This window comes from Megascapheus bottae, chromosome 10, assembly GCF_031878675.1.
Source record: "Megascapheus bottae isolate mThoBot1 chromosome 10, mThoBot2.hap1, whole genome shotgun sequence".
Classification (NCBI taxonomy): Eukaryota; Metazoa; Chordata; class Mammalia; order Rodentia; family Geomyidae; genus Megascapheus; species Megascapheus bottae.
Window position 1 is genome coordinate 41,592,857 of NC_143518.1, and position 21,710 is coordinate 41,614,566.

A 21,710-nucleotide genomic window follows, 5' to 3' on the forward strand; every position below is an offset into this window, starting at 1 on the left:
GCGCACAGCCAATGAGTTGGCGGAAGAATCTGGGGCAGGGACTGAAAACTCGCGTTTCCCCGGGCAGGGGAAGGACGAAGCGCCCGCAGGCTCATTTCTTATCTACCTGAGGCCTCGAGTGCCGGGAGGGAAAAGCCCAAAGAAGCCGCCCGGTCAGTTCCGGAAGGGACTCTTTGACAGGGAGGAGGGTTACGGCGTGCGCGCCTACCTGGATGTAGATCCGGCGGGGGCCGGGCGGGCCGGGCGGCTGATTTGGGCGCCCAGGACTTGGGGGCCACTGGAGAGGGATGGGCCGTGGGCTTTTTGAGTTCTTCTCGCTGCCGGTCCGCCCCGGGGTGGGGAAGGGTACCTTTCTTCTTTGATCCGACCTTGGGTGCCACTGTCCGGGACATCGCTGCCTCTGTGAGTCAGGCTGTTCCGCCTCCGCCTGAGCATCCTGGGGCCCACTGTCAGGACTCCTGAGACCTGGCTTGCCTTCTAGGGGCCTGGAAGAGGACGGTGCAGGAGCTCAAAGTTCTTCTAGTCACTTTATTTACTGCCTAGTCGGTCCTCGACCCCACCCCTTAAGTTTCATGACTTGAAGGAACATGAGAAGTAAGCAAAGGACAATCACCTTTCCTGGTTCCCTCATGTACATATACATGTCTGTTGTGTGCATTAGAAAGCATCACGAGTCTTCTGTTGAACTCTTTTTTTTTTTAATTAATTATTTTGTTAGTCATGGGGCTGGAACTCTGGGCCTTCCGTTTCTGCTCAAGGCTAGTGCTCTACCACTTTGAGCCACAGCCCCACTTCCAGTTTTCTGATGGTTCATTGGAGATCAGAGTCTCACAAACTCTGGCCCGGGTTGTCTGAACCGTGATCCTCAGATCTCACCCTCCTGAGGACCTAGAATTACAGGTGTGAGCCACCAGCACCCAGCTGATTTCATAATTAAAAGTATTTGTAGCAGCCAGACACCTGTGACGCGCACAGGTGATCCAAGAAACTCAAGAGGCTGAGATCTGATGATTGCAATTCGAAATCAGCCTGGTCAGGAAAGTCCACAGGATTTTTCTTTTCCTTTTTAAAGTTTTTATTGTTGTTGGGCTTGGACATTGTCATGAACTCCTTTGCCCAAGGCTAGCACTCTACCACTTAGCCATGACTTCACTTCTGGTTTTCTGGTGGTTAGCTGGAGATCAGCCTCCCAGACTTTATGTCACCAGGCTGGCTTTCAACTCTGATCCTCAGATCTCAGCCTCATGAGTAATTAGGATTATAGGCATGAGCCACTGGCACCTGGACCCATGAGACACTAACCTCCAACTAACCACCAAAAATCCAAATGTGGAACTGTGGCTGTAAGTGGTAGAGCACTACCCTTGAGGAGTAAAAGCTCAGGGACAGTGCCCAGGCCCTGAGTTCAAGCCCCATAACTGGCTCCCCTTTCTTTCACCCCCTCTCCCCCCAAAAAAACATTTAGAGCATATTTTCCATATGGCTTTTAAATTTTCTCTCATTCTGTGTATATTCTTTTTTTTTTTTTTTTTTTTTTTTGCCAGTCCTGGGGCTTGAACTCAGGGCCTGGGCTCTGTCCTTGAGCTTTCTCAAAGTTACTGCTCTACCAATTGAGCCACAGCACCGTTCTTTTCTGTGTATGTGGTACTGAGAAAGCGAACCCAGGGCTTTGTGCATGCTAGGCAAACACTGTATCACTAGGCCATGCTACCAGTATGTATTCGAAATATATCTGGCTGTGACTTTCATGTGGTAGGAACACAAACTATTTGTAAGTTCCAAGTAGTCTTTTGGAATGAGGTGAGTTAGATATATGCAGATAACATTTGATCAAATTAGTTTCTTAGGCACCTAAGAAAATTACTACTTCATGCTGGAAATGTGGCTTAGTGGTAGAGTGCTTTCCTAGCATTCACGAAGCCCTGGGTTCGATTCCTCAGTACCACATCAACAGAAAAAGCCAAAGTTATGCTGTGGCTCAACTGATAAAGTGCTAACCTTGAACAAAAGAAGCTCAGGGAGGGGCTGGGAGTTTGGCCTAGTGGTAGAGTGCTTGCCTAACATGCATGAAGGTTGGATTCCTTGGTACCACATACATAGCAAAAAGCAGGAAGTGGTGCTGTGGATCAAGTGGTAGAGTTCTAGCTTTGAGAAAGTCCAAGGACAGTGCTCAGGCCCTGAGTTCAGCCCCCATGACTGCCAAAAAAAAAAAAAAAAAAGCTCAGGGAAAGCCAGGTAATCCTGGCCACACCAGTGACCCTAGCTACTCAGGAGGCTGAGATCTGAGGATCATGGTTCATAGCCAGCCCAGGCACTAAAGTCCGTAAGACTCTTATCTCCAATTAGCCACCAGAAAACCGGAAGTGCCACTGTGGTAGGGCTATAGTCTAGGGACAGCACCCAGGCCCAGAGTTCAAGTTCCATAACGAACAAAAACAGACAAAAATAAGCTCCGGGTTAGTGCCCAAGCCCCAAATTCAAGCCCCAGGACTAGCAGAAAGAAAGAAAGAAAGAAAGAAAGAAAGAAAGAAAGAAAGAAAGAAAGAAAGAAAGAAAGAAAGAGAAAATTATTACTTGGGACCTGTTGGTAATCTATAAGCAAGCAGAACTTTAATTTTTAACTATGTTCATTTTAAATTGATCTCACTTTTTGTTACCTACCTGTTCAACCTGAAATGCACCATTTAATGTATAAATGCTATTTAATTTGTTCTTCCTCAAAGCTGAATATTAGAAAGATTAATGGATATGCTGTGTGTGTAGGCAGGAGCAATTTATAAGGTGTGCACTGCTTTCCTGTGAAGAGACACAACTAGAATCCAGCCATAGGGTTTAATATCTTTATTAAATAAATGAGTAAATGGCAGCACAAAGCAGCAACAATTTTGGAAGGAGTGGGGGAACAAAGTATAGGGCCTGAGAGCCATTGGTCAGTATATATTGAAAATTCAGAGAGCAGTGGGGAGACTTATACTAAGGACTGAACCCTCTGCCTGTTGCATGACTGAGTCACAACTTTACAAATTGTTTTAGTAGAAAGGTAACTTTAACATTTCACATATTTTTCTCAGCTCTAGTTTTCAGCGCAGAGATAGGGACAACGTTGTAAAGTGAGTAAGCTAAGTTCTCTCAAGAAAGTACCGAAGTATTTCTGAAATGTTCAGTACTTTCCCCTAATTTCATTTTCCATGATGTATTATTTCCTGTTTTTATTTAACTACCCCCTTTCTCTATTCTTTGGGAATAGAATATAGTATATGAAGGAGCATACTCAAAAACCAAGTCTTATTACGTTAATATTTTAGAAACCCTACTTGTTTTGAGGCAAATACATCCACATTTTTACTCTTGAGGAAATATTTTTTGACCTAGAGTAGGAAATTAGGAAGATGTGAGAAATCTTTGAGGCTGACTAAAATGGAATGAAATAATTTTCCAGTTTTAATTTCTATACTACTCTTACTCCCCACCCTCCCCATTAACCCTGTTTTTCTGGGATTAGTAATCCCTGTTATCAATTACTCCATTGCTTGAACCCTATACTTTGTGAAGTCTTTTGAGAGAATTGGAGTACATAGATCATTCAATAAATAAATAAATAGATAAATAAATAAATAGATAAATAGACAGTTCAACTGGCAAATTCATCAGCACCACCAACACGATAGTGAAAAGAGAATAAGATTGAGATGGGAAAGGTTCAGAAAGGGCTTCAAAGGGAAGACCATGAGGGTAAGATGGTGAGAGGGGTCTCAGCCTTCGAGCAAGTCCAAATCAAAGGAGTGGATGCTGGCAATGGGAGCTCTCCAGAAGTTGAAGGTGCTGTATTCAAGGAGAATATCACCTTCAGGGCTTTTCTCCTGCTCTGCTGCAGTTGCTTGCCCCATCATTTTGTCAGGGCTGCGGTCTTTGATCTCGTAGGTGGATGTATCTGAGAGACCCAGGTCCTCCAACTCCGACAGATCCAGTTCTGGGATGGGCATCCTCCAGAAAAGAAAGGAGCTGTACTGGCTACTCACAGGATCCCTCATAGCTTCCTGGGAAGAAACCACTTGTTATTCTTAGTGATAAAGCTCCCTGGTCTTTGCATGCGTACATTTTACATCCTCAGCTGAGTACCTGATAGGGCCCAGGACATGAGTTTAAAAAAAAAAAATGGGCCAGGAGTTTGGCCTCGTGGTAGAGTACTTGCCTAGCATGCATGAAGACTGGGGTTCGATTCCTCGGTACTATATACATAGAAAAAGCTGGGTGTGGTGCTGTGACTGATATGGTAGAGCACTAACCTTGAGGAAAGCCCAAGCCTAAGCACTGAGTTCATGCCCCAGGACTGGCCAAAAAAAGAGAAATCTCAATTTTTAGGACTCCATTCAGATCCCCAGAGAAATCTCTATCCAATTCCTGATATCTACAAGTAATTATTATTATTTGTTGGTCGTGGGCTTGAAATCTGGGCCTGGGTGCTGTCCCTGAGTTCTACAGCTCAAGGCTAGCGCTCTATCATTTTGAACCACTTCAAGTTTTCTGATGGTTATTTGGAGATAAGAATCTCATGGACTTCAGTGCCACAGCTGGCTTTGGACTGAGATCCACAGATCTCAGCCTCAAGTAGCTAGGATTATAGGTGTGAGCCACCTGCACCTAGGTTTATTGTTATTATTATTATTAATTTGGGGTTTTGCTGGTAGTAGGGCTTGAACTCAGTCTGCATACTGTCCCTGAGCTGCTTTATGTTCAGGGTGTGAGCCACCAGCGCTTGGCTACAAGTAATTTTTTTTCAGGTTGCACAATAATCAAACGCAGGGCTTTGATCTACCACTAAACAAGGCTTCTCTAACATTCTGCTTTGTATTTTCTGCTTTGTATTTTCCCTCTTCTAAACCCTACTATTAACTCATCTCTCCCAGAACAGCCTCCATTAACTTACTCAGATCTATCTACTCTACTCCCTCAACCATCTCCTCTGGAGAGTTTTACCTGATTTCATTTATGGTTACAGATAATGGTCCTATGTTTGTAGGATGGTCTTACGTCCTTGAATGAATGAAGTTTCCGTAAAGACAAACTTACCCAATCTGTTTTCTGGATACCACAGGTATCCAGATTTGTCAACAAAGACATTCGAGACTGCTGATTAATTTTCCTTCACTATTTAATATCATAAATACTTGGTCAACTCTCACCTATTACTCCACAGGAAACTCTTACAATTGGTTTCTCTGTAGACTACTTTCTTTCAGACCAAAACCCAGGTGCTAGAAAAAAATTTCTGTTTTAACAGGTTCTCTTTCCTCTCATCCTAGTGCTAGACTATACCTGACAATAACAAGTGGCAAATTTAGGTTGGAAGAAACTATAACAAGCTCAGATTATTTTTCCCAATCCCAGCTTTTTTTCTGTGATTAACTGGAGGATGTTCCTGCCTGATTGGACGTTGAACTGTGATCCTCAGATCGCAGCCTCCTGAGTTGTCAGTCATGAGCCACCAGCTCCTGGTTTTATTTTTCCATACTTTAATGAGTAGTTCTATCACCTTTTCTGTTCATCCTATCTGTGTCCTGCCTGATGTTATATGACTGTTATAGCTCACCAGAGCCTCCACCCTGCTACTTACTAGGTTAAGCAAGGGGCAAAAAACTTTAGTTGAAATGTTCCCAAAGGAGCAGAAAGAATATTCCACTGCCTCCAAAAATAGAATCCTAAGTTTGAAAAGGCTTTTTTTCCAGCACACTCCACTGGTTGTCACCAGGTCTATGATGTCTAAATAATGGCCTTAAGTAGATTCTATAGAATGTGAACTGTCCATACAAAACAGAAAAAGAAATCCCTTAATCTAGAACACAACACAATGATCTACAAGAGTGTGGAGGTTTTAGGAGTGCTGAATGGTTAAGCTAGACTTATTTATTTTTTGCCAATCCTAGGCTTGAGCTCAGAGCCTGAGCACTGGTCCTTGGACTTTCTCATGGCTAGAGCTCTACTACTTGAGCTTCAGCACCACTTCCAGCTTTTTTCTATGTATATGGTACCGAGGAATCGAACCTGGGCCTTCGTGCATACTAGGCAAGCACTCTACCACTAGGCCAAACTCCTGGCCCCTAGATACATTTAAAGTTAGGCTAGCCTTAGCCCGTGGGCGTGGTGGCTCACGCCTATAATCCTAGCTACTCTGGAGGCTAAGATCTGAGAACCAAGGTTCAAAGCCAGCCTGGGCACAAAAGAACCTGAGACTCTTATCTCCAATTAACCTCTAGAAAACAGGAACTGGAGCTTGGCTCAAGGATAGGGTGGTAGCCTTGAGCTAAAGAGCTCAAGGATAATGCCCAGGCCCAGTTCAAGCTCCCCCCACACTCCCCCCCAAAAAAGTTAGGCTAGCCTTGAGTTTGTGATTCTCTTGCTTCAGATTTCCTAGTAGGATTGTAGAATGTGTCACCAGAATTTGACTTTAAAAACATCCTAGTTGCCTGTGTGGTTATGCATGCCTATAATCCCAGTACTTGGGAAGCAAAGAGGGAAGCCAACAAGGGCTACACACTGAGTTCGCTCAGCCAATGCCCATAGCAAATCCTTTGCCAAAGAACAAAGTAAACCAGGTGCTGGAGACTCAAGACTATAATCCTAGCTGGTCAGGAGGGCTGAGATTTGAGGGTTATATAAGCAAGTCCTTGGGACTCATCTCCAATTAACCACCAAAAAGCTGGAGCTCCAAAGTGGAGCTGTGGTTCAGGTGGCATAACATTAGCCTTGAGTGAGAGTACCAGCACAAAAACAAAACAAAAACCACATTCTGAAGTGTAGAGTTGGATAGACACATCCTGTAATTCCAGCAATCAGGAGGGAGGCTGAAGTGGGAAAAGTGTCTTAAGGCCAGTTGGGCTACGTACCAAGTTCCATTTAGCTATATAGCCTGGCTTGGTCTAAAATAAACTTTAAAAAAAAAACTGAATATTTTTTCTTAGGTTCAAACTCCAAAATAAACCGTGGGAACTGAACATTACTCAGCAGACAAGCTCTTAAAAGGAAAGTGATTCAGGATGGGGGAGTAGGTTGGAAAGGTGAGATCATCCTATGATACTCATCTCTGATCAACACAGTAATTTGCAGAGACATGAACATAAAAAGTGAGCCAAAAAACCCCCCCAAAACCTTATGCCTATTAATTAACCAATGCCTATGGCTAGAATTACAGCGATCCTAAAAAGCAGGCATTAGGACCTGGAGTGTGGCCTAGTGGTAGAGTGCTTGCTTATCATGCATTAAGCCCTAGGTTCAATTCCTTGGTACCACATACACACACAAAAGCTGGAAGTGGGGCTGTGGCTCAAGTGGTAGAGCCCTAACCTTGAGAAAGGCCAAGGACAGTGCCCAAGGCCTGAGTTAAAGCCCCAGGACTGGAAAAAGAACAAAAACAAACAAAACAGCAGGCATTCCCTATTCCCTAAGCCACATTCCCAGACCTATCTGGCTTTTTTTTTTTTTTTGCCAATCCTGGGCTTGAGCTCAGGGCCTGAACACTGTCCTTGGACTTTCTCAAGGCTAGAGCTCTACCACTTGAGCCTCAGCACCACTTCTGGCTTTTTTCTATGTATGTGGTACCGAGGAATCGAACCCGGGTCTTCATGCATGCTAGGCAAACACTTTAACCACTAGGCCAAACTCCCGGCCCCTGGCTTTTTTGTTTTTATTTTATTTTTTTTTAATATATATCCTCTCTCTCGTAAGTGTCTTATAGCGTGATCTTATTAAATGCTGGACACTTCACAGGCTCTTTAAAAAAACAAAACAAAACAGAATTGTGGGCTGGGAATGTGGCTTAGTGGTAGGGTTTTTGCCTAGCATGCATGAAGCCCTTGGTTCTGTTCCTTGGTACATCAATAGAAAAAGTCAAAAGTGGCACTGTGGCTCAAGTGGTAGAGTGCTAGCCTTGAGCAAAAGAAGCTCAGGGAAAGTGCCCAGGCCCTGAGTTCAAGCCCCAGGACTGGAAAAATAAAATTAAAAAACAAAACAAAAAAACCCACAATCATACCAGGTGCTAGTGGCTCACATCTGTAATCCTAGCTATACCCAAGGGTGAGAACTCAGCCTTGGTTCAAAGGCAGCCTGAAGAAGGAAAATCTGTGGGGCTATTTCCAATTAACTACCAAAAAGCTGAGAGCTGTGGCTCTAATGGTAGAGTGCTAGTCTTGAGAACAAAAGCTCAGGGACAGTATTAGGCCTTGAGTTTAAGCTCTAGAACCAGAATAAAACACCACCAACACACACACACACACACACACACACACACAAACACACATATACACACACACACACACAATCATAAGGGGAGAAAAATACCAGATTTATTGTTTTGTTTTTTTCTCCAAGACAGGGTCTTATTATGCAGCGAGGCGGGCTCAAGATTATTCCTCCTACCATGTGCTGGGATTACTGTTGGCCATAACCACACCTAGCTTAAAATCATAGAATTTTAAAACTAGAAGCTAATTTTAAAAATTATGTAATGATTTGCAGAGCCTTCCAGCAAATTTATATAGACCTCAAATCTCATAAACGTATACAGTTGCCTAGAGCTTTATATCAGTATTTTTTTGGGGGGGGTTTGGGGGTCATGGGGCTTGAAGTCGGCCTGGGTCCTATCCCTAGCTCTTCAGCTCAAGGCTACCGCCCTACCATTGAGGCAAGCTCCACTTCCAGTTTTCTAGAGGTTAATTGGAGATAAGAATCTCAGGTTGTTTTGTGCCCGGGCTGACTTTGAACCTTGATCCTCAGATCTCACCCTCCTGAGTAGCTAGGATTACGGGTGAGACACCGTGCCCGGCCCATATATCAGTATTCTCAAAATGTAGGTCTATTCTTGTGTAGGATTTCCTGAGTAGGGAAAATGTGAAAGGCAATATAGACTAAGCTAGAATTTGGAGAAAAGTGAAAAGACTTCTTTATAAGCTTACTCCTTTTCTTAAAATTATAGTATATATAAAAATTGTCTGAATAAGCCAGGCACGGTGGCTCATGCCTGTAATTCTAGCTACTCAGGGAGGCTGAGATCTGAGAATCAAGGTTCAAAGGCACAAAAGGACCTGAGACTCTTATCTCCAATTAACCTCCAGAAAATGGGAAGTGGGGCTTGGCTCAAGTGCAGAGTGGTGCCCTTGAGCTGAAGAGCTCAGGGACAGCGCCCAGGCCGAGTTCAAGCCTCATGAACCCTCCACCCCCCCAAAAAAAACCTGAATATTAAATGTCTGGTAGAGCTATTTAAAAAAAAAGAGGGAGCCAGGTGAATTGGCACACACCTGAGATCCTGATGAAGGAGGATAATGAGTTAAAAACCAGTGTGACTATATAAGGGGACTCCATCTCAAAAGGACAAAAAACTTAAAAAAGGCTAAAGGAAATTCTGTGAGATGTTAATTCAAAAAGACTAAAATTTCTAGTTGTGTCATAGACCCAGAGATGAGGAATTATACATTCCAGACACTCAAGCATGTGTGGCATTAAAATTAAGAATATAATGTAAGACAACAGAGAAAACTGAAGCTAGAATACCAAACAATATTTATGAATGTAAAGACAGTAATAATGAAAATATTAATCCCTAAGTCCTTCCATTTTGTAAAAGTAACCTTTTCAGCTTGCTTCCCTTTCCCTTCTCCAATACTCTCCACAATATGCTATCTCATCTTTCTCTCCATTAGTTTTGACAGTGTCTTGTTCCTTGGTATTCATACCCAATGAATTTTCCCATTATTCTTCAATTTAAATTAGTGAGGTAATTTCTAAACAGCAGTCTATTCTTAAGAGATATATGGCTAATCCATATATATATATATATATATATATTAAAAGGATTTTTCTCTGAGCCATTCAGACATGCCCAAATACCCTTTGTCCAGATCCTTGGTGGGTCTCCAAGGCCTAGTCCAGGAAGCCTTGCTGTGTCATGCTGCCACCATAGGAGTGGGGGTGGAGGGGAATGGAAGCTCTTGGATCTCATGTGTCTTTTCTGAGCTTGGATTTTGCTATTAGCTACAACCTTCCCCCAGTTATTCTACTAGCTGCAAACTCTCCAGAGTTATACTGATTTCGATACAGGATGAGGCTTCTCTCTGATACCCGGATCCCCATCTTTCCTACCTCGACCTGCCTGGTAAAACTTGAGATTGGGGGGGGGGGGAGAATCTATTCTTTCTTTTTAGAAAGGACAGGATTACTCTCAATATCCCATATCCCACCTAAATTCTCTCAAACAGAGACAAATAGAAGGAGGGAATATAAAGAAGGGTTAGAGAGATTATAGGAGTAGAGATTCATCAACTGGTAGGAAAAAAAAATGTAGCTTGGAAAGGAAATTATAACGAGTGAAAACATTAAATCCACAGGACAAAAAAATGATAGGAAAATGGATGCTTGGAATAAGGAGGTAAGTGTCGGGATGCATTAACATGAAAACTGCTAGCAATTAATGCCCAGGTACATGATAACAAGGCGTGGATGGAGAGCTCAGTCGAGACCTAAATGGGTGAAAAGCTATTGTTCATGGCGCCCCCTTCTCTCTTCCTGTACAGTTCCCCACCCCAGTCTCATTCGGGGTCTTCGGTCCGACCCCCTTCCTCCATTTATTTACCTGTTATCAATGAATTAGTAGCGCGTTCCAAAGATGGACGGAGGCCTCTGCGGCTCCGGGTCGGTCGGCGTCGGGCTGGAGAAAGGAAGCTGGAAGGGGCTTCGCCCGCCGCCGGTGCCAGCCGCGGCCCAGTCTCCCCCTGCAATGCAGCCCCTCCTAAGAAGGGCGGGAGCTCTCCCCGCCCCTCCCGGCCTGACTCGGCGGATTCAGATGATAGGCTCCAGAACACCGGGGGGAGGGAGGGGCGCGGACAGCATCTCCACGGGCTTATTGGTCCTCCGCATTCTCCCTCATCCTTGCCCGCAGCCCTCGGCGCGGGCGACGGTGAGCAGCCACTTGTCCTTCGGTTTAGATCTGTGGACTCACAAACTCGACAGCCTGGGGGGGAGGGACGGCCCTCTCCACCTCACGCTCTAGGTTACCAGCTGATTCCCAGAAAAAGACAAATCGCTACCCACCCCCACCCCGCAGTGGGTCCGTCAGCCCAGTCCTCCACGCGGGGCACAGCACAAAAGACTGGAGGGGCGGGGCGTGGCTTCCGCAGATCTCCGAACCCGGCCGGGGGGACTGGATCGTGGGGCTCCGCCGGGCCCGGGTCCAGGCCCTCCCCGAGTCGCCCCCGCTCCCGCGTCCCTCGGCGGTGCAGTGCCCCGACAGTCCTGGGGGGCGCAGTGTGCACCGCCTCGGCCGGACGGGTTTCGTAATCGCGTCGCCGGCGTTTCCGCCCTCGGCCAGCCCCACCTCTGCGGGCCCGCCCTCGGCTCCGCACCGCCACGCACCGCGCCGCGCCGTGGAGGCTGCCCGCGACCCCATCCCGGCGCGGCACCGGGCCGGAGCCTCCCACCCCTAGCCGCGGCTGGACGCCTCGATGCCCGGGGAAGAGCAGGTGAGCCCGGGGAGCGGCTCCCCCGGCCCAGCCCGGCGGAGACGCACCGGATGCGGGGGGTGGGGAGGGCGTCCCGTGCCGCCGGGGAGCCGGGGCCCGGGGCTGCGCTCCCAGGTGTCGGGTCCTCCAGGGTCCGCGCTCGCGTGGTGCACGAGAGGCCGCCGGAGAGTGGAGGGGAAAGAGGTGATTGGGGTGCAGGCGGAGGGGAGGGGGAGGTAAGAAGGACCGGGGACTTCGCCTGTGGCCGACGAAATGAAGTGTAGCTGGGCCTGGGAAGGGCCAGGTCAGACGGAGAGCAGGGACAGAGTCCCGGCGGCTCACGGAGGTCCCGATCCCGCTTCAGGTTTGGGAGGGCGGGTGGGGTGGGGGCAGTGCCGGCGTCTAGGTGATGGAATCGATTGGGGGAGGGGGAGTTTGTGCCTCGATCTGCTTCCTCGTAGTCTCTTCTAGACCTTTGTGGGGCGGGGGGGGGGAGCAGGGTTGGTGCTGGGCAACTGTCATTTGTTCGAAATACAGGGTGGACACCCTCTTGTAGACCCTCAGCAGCTCTGCCTGGCTGCGGGGAGGGCCCCAGGCACCAGCTGCATCCCCGGGCTGGTCGCCAGAACTGCCCACTCCAGCCTCGACTCTGTCTCTCTCCAGCTGCTTCTTGTGAAGGCTTGTCAGGCAGCGGGTTGGAAGCCTTGGGGCGGGAGGGAGCAGACCGGGAAAACCGGTTTGGGGCTACCACAGGACCAAGGAACTACCTCTGTACATCCTTCCTGTCCCCCCCCTCTTGCTTGCCCCCCAACAGCTTTGAGATTCTGAAGGCCTTAGCGTGACCTTGGTGACGCCGCGGTTTGGCCGCAGTCCTCAGTTCCTTATTTCACTTTTACTTGCACGGAGGGCCCCACTGTCAGAACTACTGACTGTCAGGATGCGGCCTGATGCTGCCGAATCCTTGACAGCTCCTGTTTTCCCAGCCCCTTCCCATTCACTGGGGGGTTGAAACCAGTGGACACCTCTTCCTCCTCACTTTACCAGTTCAGGATTTCATTTTTTCTCCACCCTCCTCTCCTCTAGCTGCTTGAAAAGAGTGACAGCCAAACACTATTTCCTTTCTGGCTTTGATTCTATGCATTCTCCCACCCCCCACTGCTGCCACTTTGACCCTGTCCAGTCTTTTTCACACTCTGACCCCACCCCCAAGATTCAGAGACCCTAATGTCCTAGGGAATGGAATTTCCTGGTCAATTCTCATCGTCATTGGTCATTTCATGCCAAGTCCCACACATACTTTCCCTCCACCCAGCTTTGGTTAGGTCCCTGGAAAAGAAACAGGCAGGGCCTTGTTCACTCCCTGCCTCTTTCCCTCTCCCTCCTCCTCCCCGCTGCCAGCTCCCTCCACCTCTATCCTCTCAGCTTTGAGCAGAGGAGGGAATGTTGGGGAGAGTACAGTCTCAGTAAGGACTGTCTCGTGGTGTTGGAGGTTTCCTCTGATTCTTCATTGTTTTCTTCACTTCCCCTCAACCCTTACTACCTGCACCCACCGACACAAACCCTATGATTACTTCTCCACTGAGTACTGCCCTCCTCTCTGGACATCTGGGTTCTGACTTCCTCCCTGTTTGCCCCTCCCTTCCAGGGGTGGGAAAGGAAGTGGGAGAAGGCCCAGACTCTAGGGTTCTTTCCTCCCCTAGAAGCTTCATTTCAGGGTCTGTGTGTGTGATCTCAGCTTGAGTCCACTCAAAAAAAAAAAATAGTTGTTGTTCTAGACCTGTGCACCAAGGTTCCTGGCCTAGTGAGTGGGGGTGATTCAAAATATCCTTACACCTTTTCTGTTGGGAAATGCAGTGATTATAGGGAAGCCCAAATGGGCCCTACCCCTGCTGGCAGTAGTCAAAAGGATGCTGGTAGCGCATGCCTATAATCCTAGCTACTTGTCTATAATCCAGTTCAATTGCCTACCAAAAAAAGCTGGGAGTGGAACTGTGGCTTAAGTGGTATAGTGCTAGCCTTGTGCAAAAAAGCCCAGGCATAGCACCCAGGCCCTGAGCTCAAGCCTTGGGACCAGCAGGGAGGGAAGAGGGGGCAGGGAGAAAGTTCTTCCTTGAACACTAGCACTACTGGAAAGTTCCTGTGCCTGGATGACTAGTGAAGCCTGCTGATGGGAGTGGTGAGGAGGGAGGAGAGAACAGGTTACAGCATGAGGGGGGAGGAAGACAGGGAGGGAGGGAGGCTTAGGCCCTATAGGGCGTGAGGCTAGTCAGAGCTGCAAGGTAGAACAGGTGAGAAGGGTGGGGAAGCTGGAAATAATTCCTTGTGGGACAGAAAGATACTCAGCACCTGTAGCTGTGCAGATATATACAACATGGAGATAGGTCACACCATATGCTACAAACAGGTACATGTACAGGAGTGCAGGACAGAGTAAACAGCTTTCAGGAAGGATCTCAAGGTCAAGTATTAAAGGAACTGCTAAATGGATTCTGGGAAAGGTTTGATCTCAGTTAAGGGATATGACAAAGGGCAATAAGTTGGGTACTGGTGGCTCACCCTGTAATTCTAGCTACTCAGAAGGCTGAGATCTGTGGATCACAGTTTGAAGACAGCCTAGTTAGAAAATCCCCAGGAGACTCTTTATCTCCAGTTAACCATTGAAAAACCACAAGTGGGCTCAAAGTGCTAGAGTATAACCTTGAGCAAAAGAGCTCAGAGACAGCACCCAGGCCTGAAGTTCAAGCCCCATAAATGACTCAGACACACAAACACACTGAAGGACAGTGAATAGAGAGCGGGAAGAAATTCCTCATTATAGAAGGTCTTAGTGTAAATGCTAGGTGTGGCTCATTCCTATAATCCTATCTACTCAGGAGGCTGAGATCTGAGGATTGAAATTCAAAGCCAACACAGGCAAGAAAGCTCTACTAGAATTAATCATTAAAAGGCTGGAAATGAGTGGCATGGAGATCTGAGGGTCACGGTTCTAAGCCAGCCCAGGCACTAAGGTCCATGAGACTTCAATTAACCACTAGAAAATCAGAAGTGGCATTGTGGCTTAAGGGGTAGGGTGGTAGCCTTGAGCTGAAGCGCTCAGGAACAATGCCTAGGCCCAAGGCCAGGATGGTAACCTTGAGCTAAAGAGCTCAGGGACAGTGCCCAGGCCCAGAGTCCCTGCCCCATGACAAAAAAAAAAAAAAAAAAAAAAAGCCAGAAGTGGGTATGTGGCTCAAGTATTAGAGTGCCATCTTCGAGCAAAGAAAAAAAAACCTAAGGGACAGTGCCCAGGCCCAGAGTTCGAGCTCTAATGCCAAAACAAAACAAAAAGGACAAAAACAGTTTTTCTTTTGAACCAGCTTAAGTGGCTGAAGCCTCCCGTTCTTAAAAAATCTAGGTGTTGAAGGCAAGGCTAGGTAAGTAAAAAGGGAGGAAGAGGGTGGAGGTCTTGTTTGTGAGAACAAAAAAACCACTATTTCCTCTGCAGAGGAAATGTCCCTCCTCTTCTGCCTTAAACCCAAGGACAGAGCTGAAGCTTTTCACACCCCAAACTTTTCTTATTTTACTAAACTTTTCTCATTCTACTAAACTTTTTTGGTCCCCTCTCAAAGAAGAGGAGCTCCTCTTACCTATTTCCTATCTCCGTACCAACGTACTGCTCCTTAACTGACCCTCTGGAATCCATTGGGTTCTGTTCTTTCTTGGAGAGTCAAGCTGATATATAATGTTTTTTTTAAACTTAGGGTTCAGGTTTAAACTCAGGGCTTTGACAATCTCGGTGCTTGGCTGCAGTTCTCATTCAAACCATGCCTTCAGCTCGGCTTTTTGTTGGTTAATTAAGAGCTACAGTCTTAAGGATTTTTTGCCCGGCCTAACTTTTTTAAGGATTTTTATGTCTGGCCTAGCTTTAAACAGCAAGTTCTCAGATCTCAGTCACCAGAGTAGCTATGATTACAGCTGTGAGCCTGCAGTTCCCAGCTAGGTTCCTACAATTGGACAAGATTGGTGTTGGGGTGGAGTGGGTCATCTAAGTAATCATTTGGAAGACAGAGGCATCCAACAGTTTCGGGGGGGGGGGTGTGGGGTGAGGGGTACATTTCTTATTATCTTTTTTTTCTCCCTTCTTTCTGCTAAACCAGGGTTCGAAATCTTAGGAAGACAGCCTTGTTCCCGCGTGCCGACCCTTCTCTCTGGCCCTGTTTATCCTGGGAGTCTGACATCCTGACCATCATTGCTTAGCCTGAGGAGTTCACTCTCACACCCATCCAGTCCTTAACGTGCCAAGAGTGAGGAGTGTGTGGCCAAGGCACCAGAGCAAGTGCCCTCTGGGCCTTGGGCAGAGGAGTGAAGCTGGAACCATCAGGGAATATGAGTGAATTTTGGCATAAATTGGGCTGCTGTGTGGTAGAGAAACCCCAGCCGGTGAGTCTCCCCACCCAACCCCAACAGACCCAGAAATGAGTTACTGTGAAGTAGACCATCTAGGATCTGTCTTCTGATAAGCATGCTGCTCTCTTCCCTCCTGGGCAGAAAGGTTTCCGTGGCCATGCAGGGGTTTGTTCACATGTATAAGACTGTGATGAGACATCTAGGATTGCAGATAAGACCTGCCAGTTCCCCACATCACTCCCTCATCAGACTTAGATAACTTGGCCATGTCTTTTCTTCCCCTTTTTGGGGGGGGTTGGGTGGGGTCGGTCATGGGGCTTGAACTCAGGGCCTGGGTGCTGTCTCTGAGCTCTTCAGCTCAAGCCTAGCAATCTACCACTTGAATTATAGCACCACTTGCCACTTTCCCGTGGTTATTGGAGATGAGTCTCATGTACTTTCATGCCTGGGCTGAACCACTCTGATCTCAGCCTCCTCTGAGTAGCTAGGGTTATAGGTGGTGAGCCATTGGCGCCAACCTTTAAGTAATTTGTTTTTTGGTCAGTCCTGGGACTTGAACTCAGGGCCTGAGCTCTGTCCTTGGGCTTTCCTCAAGGCTAGCGCTCTACCACTTGAGCCACAGCACCACTTTCTGTATGCATGTGGTACCCAGGAATCAAACCCAGTTCTTCGTGAGTGCTGTGCAAGCACTCTACCACTAGACCAAACTCCTGGCCCCCCTGTAAGTAGTTTTTAAGGCTCTTTTCTCCACTGTGACTGGAGATGGGTCTGATTACTTCTTATCTTCTCCAAACAGAAGAAGAAGAGAAGACGGATTGACCGGACCATGATTGGAGAACCAATGAATTTTGTCCACCTGACTCACATTGGCTCTGGGGAAATGGGGGCCGGCGATGGCCTCGCCATGGTAACTAGGGAATGTAACCGGGACTCTTAGGAAAGTCAATCAGGAGATACAACAAAATAATAAGGAAATAAGAATCTAGGATTCTAGTGCTGGTCATTAGTTGTATAAACCTGAGGCTAGGCTTTTCAGATCCCTGGGCCTACATTCCCTCACCTTTACCATTAACATATTGTTCTTTGGGATATATATATAGTTGGAGGATGTTTTCTAAAAGAACCATCTTTTCTAAGATTTGTCAAATCAGTGCCACAATTAAATCATATTGTAACTGGAAGTATCAGGACATGAAAAAAACTGAGGGCCTTTGTTGTTTAAAAAAAAAAAAGTCTGTAATACATTTCTGCTCTCATGAGTAGGGAGACGGACCTTGTAGTGATGAGAGGGTTGGGAATGTGGCTTCGTGGTAAAGTGCTTGCCTAGCATGCATTACACTCCGGGTTTGATTCCTTAATTCCACATAAGCAGAAAAAGGCAGAAATGGCACTGTGGCTCAAGTGGTAAAGTGCTAGCGTTGGAGCAAAAAGAAGCTCAGGGACAATGCTCAGGCCCCGAGTTCAAGCCCCCAGGACTGCCAAAAAAAAAAAAAAAAAAAAAGTGATGAGTTTATACTGATGACAAAAACTTACCATGTATATGGGAGTGTTTCTTTAAATGGCTCATTTTACTTCACATGAACGCAGTGTAAAGGGAGGCACTGGACTTTCCTGGGAAGAATGGTGATCAGTTTTGAACTTTCCAGATGAGTATTATTGTCAAGGAGATAGGATAAACCTCTTTCCTATAGAGCACAGGGTAGACTCTTACTGTGGGAAGTGAAGACTCGGGAGGGTTCTCACATGTGCTTTTCAACAGACAGGTGCAGTTCAGGAGCAAATGAGATCCAAAGGAAATCGAGACAGGCCATGGAGCAATTCTAGGGGCTTGTAGCTCCATGGGAATGGTGAGTCATTAGAGAAACACATCCAACACCTAACATCCATGTGCCCAGCACCCTTCTACAGAGCCCTGCTCTTCTGATATAAGAATAGGAAGTAGGGGTAGAAGAATTCGAATGGAAGGTTTAAGAATGGATCCATCGAAAGGCAGAAGGGATTACATACACAGAAACTGAGACAAGCCCCAGTAGCACACACCTTTCGTCCTAGCTACTTGGGAGGCTAAGATCTGAGCATCATGGTTTGAAGCCAGGCCAGGCAAGAAAGTATGTGATACTTTTCTTTGGTCTATCATGGGGCTTGAATTGTGGGCTTGAGCTCTTCAGCTTAAGATTAGCACTCTACCACGTTGAGTCACAGTGCCACTTCCAGTTTTCCGATGATTAATTGGAGATATGAGTCTCCTGAACTTTCGTGCCTGGGCTGGCTTTGAACCGCAATCCTCAGATCTTCGCCTCCTGAGTAGCTAAGATTATAGACTTGTTCAGGGGGGAGGGAGGAAGGAGACTGTGATACTCCTATCTTCAGTTGTGCCCATGGGTGCACACATACATACACTCGAACAGAAGTGAAGCTGTGGCTCATGAGGTAGAGCACTAACCATGAGCAAAAATAGCTCAAGGCCAGGATGCTGTGGCTCTTGCCTGTACCGTAATCCTAGCTACGCAGAAGGCTGAGATCTGAGGATTACGTTTCAAAGCCATCCTGGACAGGAAAGTTCCTAAGACTTATTTCCAAGTAATCACAAGAAAACTAGAGGTAGACCTGTGGCACAAAGTGGTAGAGATAGTGCCCAGGTCCTGAGTTCAAGCTCTACAACTAACCAAAAAAAAAAAAAAGGCCAGGAGTTTCGCCTAGTGGTAGAGTGCTTGCCTAGCATGCACAATGACCCAGGTTTGATTTCTTGGTACTACATACCAAAAAAAAAAAGGAATTGAGAAAGAGCATACTGTGCAAATAGTTTAAAATTTATACTATCTGTACATTCTCCTGCCTTGAATTTTAAAAATTATTATTTATTTTTTAAAATCATTATTTATTTTTATTTTTATTTTTTGCCAGTCCTGGGGTGTGAACTCAGGACCTGAGCACTGTCCTTGGGCTTTCTCAAGGCTAATGCTCCATCACTAAAGCTACAGCACCACTTCCTGCTTTTTCTATATATGTAGTACCCAGGAATTGAACCTAGGTCTTCGTGCATACTAGGCAAGCACTCTACCATTCAGCCAAACTCCCAGCCTTTAATAATATTATTTAATTTTTTTGTTGGTCATGGGGCTTGGACTCTGGGCCTGGGCACTGTCCCTGAGCTCTTTGGCTCAAGGCTACCATCCTACCCCTGCAGCCATAGTACAACTTCTCGTTTTCTAGTGGTTAATTGGAGATAAGAGTCTCTGGTACTTCAGTGCCTGGGCTGGCTTTGAACCACAGTCCTCAGATCTTACCCTTCTGAGTAGCTAGCAAGAGCTACCATACCCGGCTAAAATATTATTATTATTATTATTATTATTATTATTATTTGGGTTTTTTTTTTTGTCAGTTGTGGGGCCTGAGCACTGTCCTTGGACTTGATGTATGTGTCTTCATGCATACTAGGCAAGCACTCTACCTCTAGGCCATACTCCCGGCCCCTAAACTTATTAATGAAATTATTTCTGTGTGTGTCAGTCCTGGAACTTGAACTCTGGGCTTGGATGCTGTCCCTGAGATCCTTTCTGCTCAAGGCTAGTGCTCTACCACTTGGGTCACAATGACACATCTGGCTTCTTTTGTGATTAATTAGAGATAAAAGTCTTACAGACTTTCCTACCCTGGCTGGTTTTTAACAGGATCTTCAGATCTCAGCCTGCTGAGGAACTAGGTTAATTGTTATAAAAGTGATATACAGAGGGATTACAGTTACACAACTGTCATGACTTTTCTTAGAGGCATTTTTTTTTTTTCCAATTCAGGTTCTGCTATCTTGAAGCTCCCACTCTGTATCCAGCCCAGAAGAAATGCTGCCCCCACGAAATCCCTTCTAGAACCAGTGACCCAAGGGCCCCTCTTTCTTATTTGCCTAACAGTGCCTCAGAAGGCGTGGGGGCTGGACTCCCTCCACTTCCTCTGGCTCTCGCCCCTCCTGGAGATGGGGTCAAGGCAGCAGGACTGACCAAATGATTACCCATTGGCCAGAGGAGCTCAACGGAAGCCTGGGTGCCCTAGATCTGAGCTAGGAGTTATGTGGAAACCTAGAACGAGTTCTCCTCTCCTGAATGATGGTCTGGGTACCAACTGTTTAAAACTTTTTATCTGGAATTCCTTAAATGGGGCAGGAAGGTGAGATTAGCGAAGCAGAAGTCAGCTTTGCTGTGCGGTTCCTTACTCTCCATATTCCCCTTCCTTCTGGAATGAGCTCAAGCAGGTGGCCCGGGGCTGGAACGGTGGCCACTGCCTAATCCTCTTCAGATATCAGACCTTAAGCTCCTCAGTTTCACTCTCCTACTATCAGGGGTTTTTGTTTTTGTTGTTTTTCTTTTCTACTTAGGCCTCTAACCCTATGTTTCTATAGCATTACTAGCATCCTAGCAATGCTCTCTTAAAAAAAAAAGTTAGAAATTTGAGTTATGTTAAATACCCCCACCCCACTACCACCTCTGTCCTTAACCTCCTATTAGAAAATTTGTTGAATAAGAGGTATGAGGTGGCTCTTAACCAGATAACATTCCATTTAAGCCTTGGAGGGACCCACCACAGCCTTAACCACCCTCCTTGCTGGCCCAGATGAGAGGAGGAAGAGGGATGAGGGAAGAAAGCCACAGATTGCAGGAAAACAAGTAGTTGTCTTGAAGTGGACTTCACCCTTAGGGATAGGAAAATGGTGAGATAAGTAGGTGGGGAACAGTCATCTGAGACTGATGATTGTAAGACCTCCCAGCATGGGGAGGCATTAGAACAGACTTCTTGTTCTGAACAGCTGTATTTTATAAGCTATTTAGTGGCATCCCTGGCCCCACCTCAGTTAAGACAACCAAAAATATCTCTAGAAATTGCCAAATGCCTCCTAAGATAAAAATCTCTTCCAGTTGAGAATCACAGCTCTGAAGATGTTTCTCTTAAGTGATCTCATTCATGTTTAACTTGACCCATGGATGACTCAGGCCCCTTCTAGAGTATGCTCAGAAGAGCTGCTCATAATCTATTCAGTGTGCTGCTTGTGCTTGCAGGAGTTCAAGTTTCTCTGTTGGACATGAGCTGTGCTTCCATTCTTGCTCTGTGGAAGAGTTGTTGCAGTGGAGCCGTGACTAGGGTGTGTTGGCACTGGAGAAGGGGGAGGTATAAGGAGCACACATACCTTAGTCGTCTTCCCCAAGTTCTATTTCTGTACCCTAGTTCTAGAACCAGACACAAATAAGACTCAGGGAGTTTTGTCTGAAGACTGTGTCCCACTCCCACCTGGCTAGACAGTGCTTTACATGGGAGAGCAATGTAGGAGAGCAGGGTCTTTAGGCATTTTCAGTTTTCTCAGGTTTTTTTTTTTTTTTTCTTTGTTGCTCTGGCCCTTTCTTTTAGAGTGGAATAAGACAGTTCCCATCTGCTCTGGCATCATTAGCTTTGGCCTAGGACGCCTGTTTTGTGATAGTGAGATCAGGCTTGAGGAAACTGATAACCATTCTGCTGATCCCATCACCTGTCTGGTCTGTTGCCATCTACAGTGGCTGAGATTCTACTGTGTTTCCAGTGTCAGTGTACTGCAGGTTGAAAGGGTCAAAGACTGGTGGTCATGATACATTCCCCATTTACTCTGGTTTGTCAGTCTAGGTGCTCTGAAAGCAGCCTACCTTGCCGCCCTAAGGAGTGGACTGGCCTGGAGATCTAGAGGGTAGCGGGATAGGGTAGAAAGGTGTGTGTGGGGAGGGTTCCAGATCTTCAGCCTCATCCTAATGCCTGTTCTTTGGACACCATCTTCTCTTTGGTGCTCTCCTGCCTCGAGCTACCTTCTCTAATGTGTATGCT

The 21,710-nt window shown here is 46.5% G+C and overlaps 2 protein-coding genes across 5 annotated transcripts; one reads left to right on the forward strand and one right to left on the reverse strand.

The window, feature by feature from the left end:
- The first annotated feature begins 68 nt into the window (after positions 1-68).
- Cdc42se1 (CDC42 small effector 1) lies at positions 69-20,631 on the forward strand. Of its 3 annotated transcripts, none has more exons than XM_090341046.1 (5): positions 69-152; positions 15,623-15,905; positions 16,669-16,779; positions 17,632-17,719; positions 19,667-20,631. In XM_090341046.1, exons 2-4 carry the CDS (start codon positions 15,852-15,854, stop codon positions 17,704-17,706), a joined length of 240 nt encoding a protein of 79 aa, XP_090197172.1. In that variant the 5' UTR covers positions 69-152; positions 15,623-15,851; the 3' UTR covers positions 17,707-17,719; positions 19,667-20,631. The 3 variants fall into 3 exon arrangements, with proteins under 3 accessions (XP_090197172.1, XP_090197169.1, XP_090197170.1); XM_090341043.1 differs by lacking the exon at positions 69-152 and adding an exon at positions 11,345-11,507; XM_090341044.1 differs by lacking the exon at positions 69-152 and adding an exon at positions 11,578-11,690.
- Positions 3,015-11,259, reverse strand: Mllt11 (MLLT11 transcription factor 7 cofactor). Of its 2 annotated transcripts, none has more exons than XM_090341042.1 (2): positions 10,622-11,259; positions 3,015-4,033 (listed from the first exon to the last, which is right to left on the reverse strand). In XM_090341042.1, the coding sequence occupies exon 2, from the start codon at positions 4,029-4,031 to the stop codon at positions 3,753-3,755; it is 279 nt and encodes a 92-aa protein (XP_090197168.1). In that variant the 5' UTR covers positions 4,032-4,033; positions 10,622-11,259; the 3' UTR covers positions 3,015-3,752. The 2 variants fall into 2 exon arrangements, with proteins under 2 accessions (XP_090197168.1, XP_090197167.1); XM_090341041.1 differs by having other exon boundaries at positions 3,015-4,037; positions 10,622-11,255.
- Positions 20,632-21,710: the final 1,079 nt, after the last annotated feature.

Bases quoted from the DNA above. Each gene is read 5' to 3' on its own strand.
- Mllt11 (XM_090341042.1), bottom strand. From the start codon at position 4,031: ATGAGGGATCCTGTGAGTAGCCAGTACAGCTCCTTTCTTTTCTGGAGG.
- Cdc42se1 (XM_090341046.1), top strand. From the start codon at position 15,852: ATGAGTGAATTTTGGCATAAATTGGGCTGCTGTGTGGTAGAGAAACCC. The intron at 15,906-16,668 runs GTGAGTCTCCCC...TTCTCCAAACAG, and splicing joins TGGTAGAGAAACCCCAGCCG to AAGAAGAAGAGAAGACGGAT. The intron at 16,780-17,631 runs GTAACTAGGGAA...GCTTTTCAACAG, and splicing joins CCGGCGATGGCCTCGCCATG to ACAGGTGCAGTTCAGGAGCA.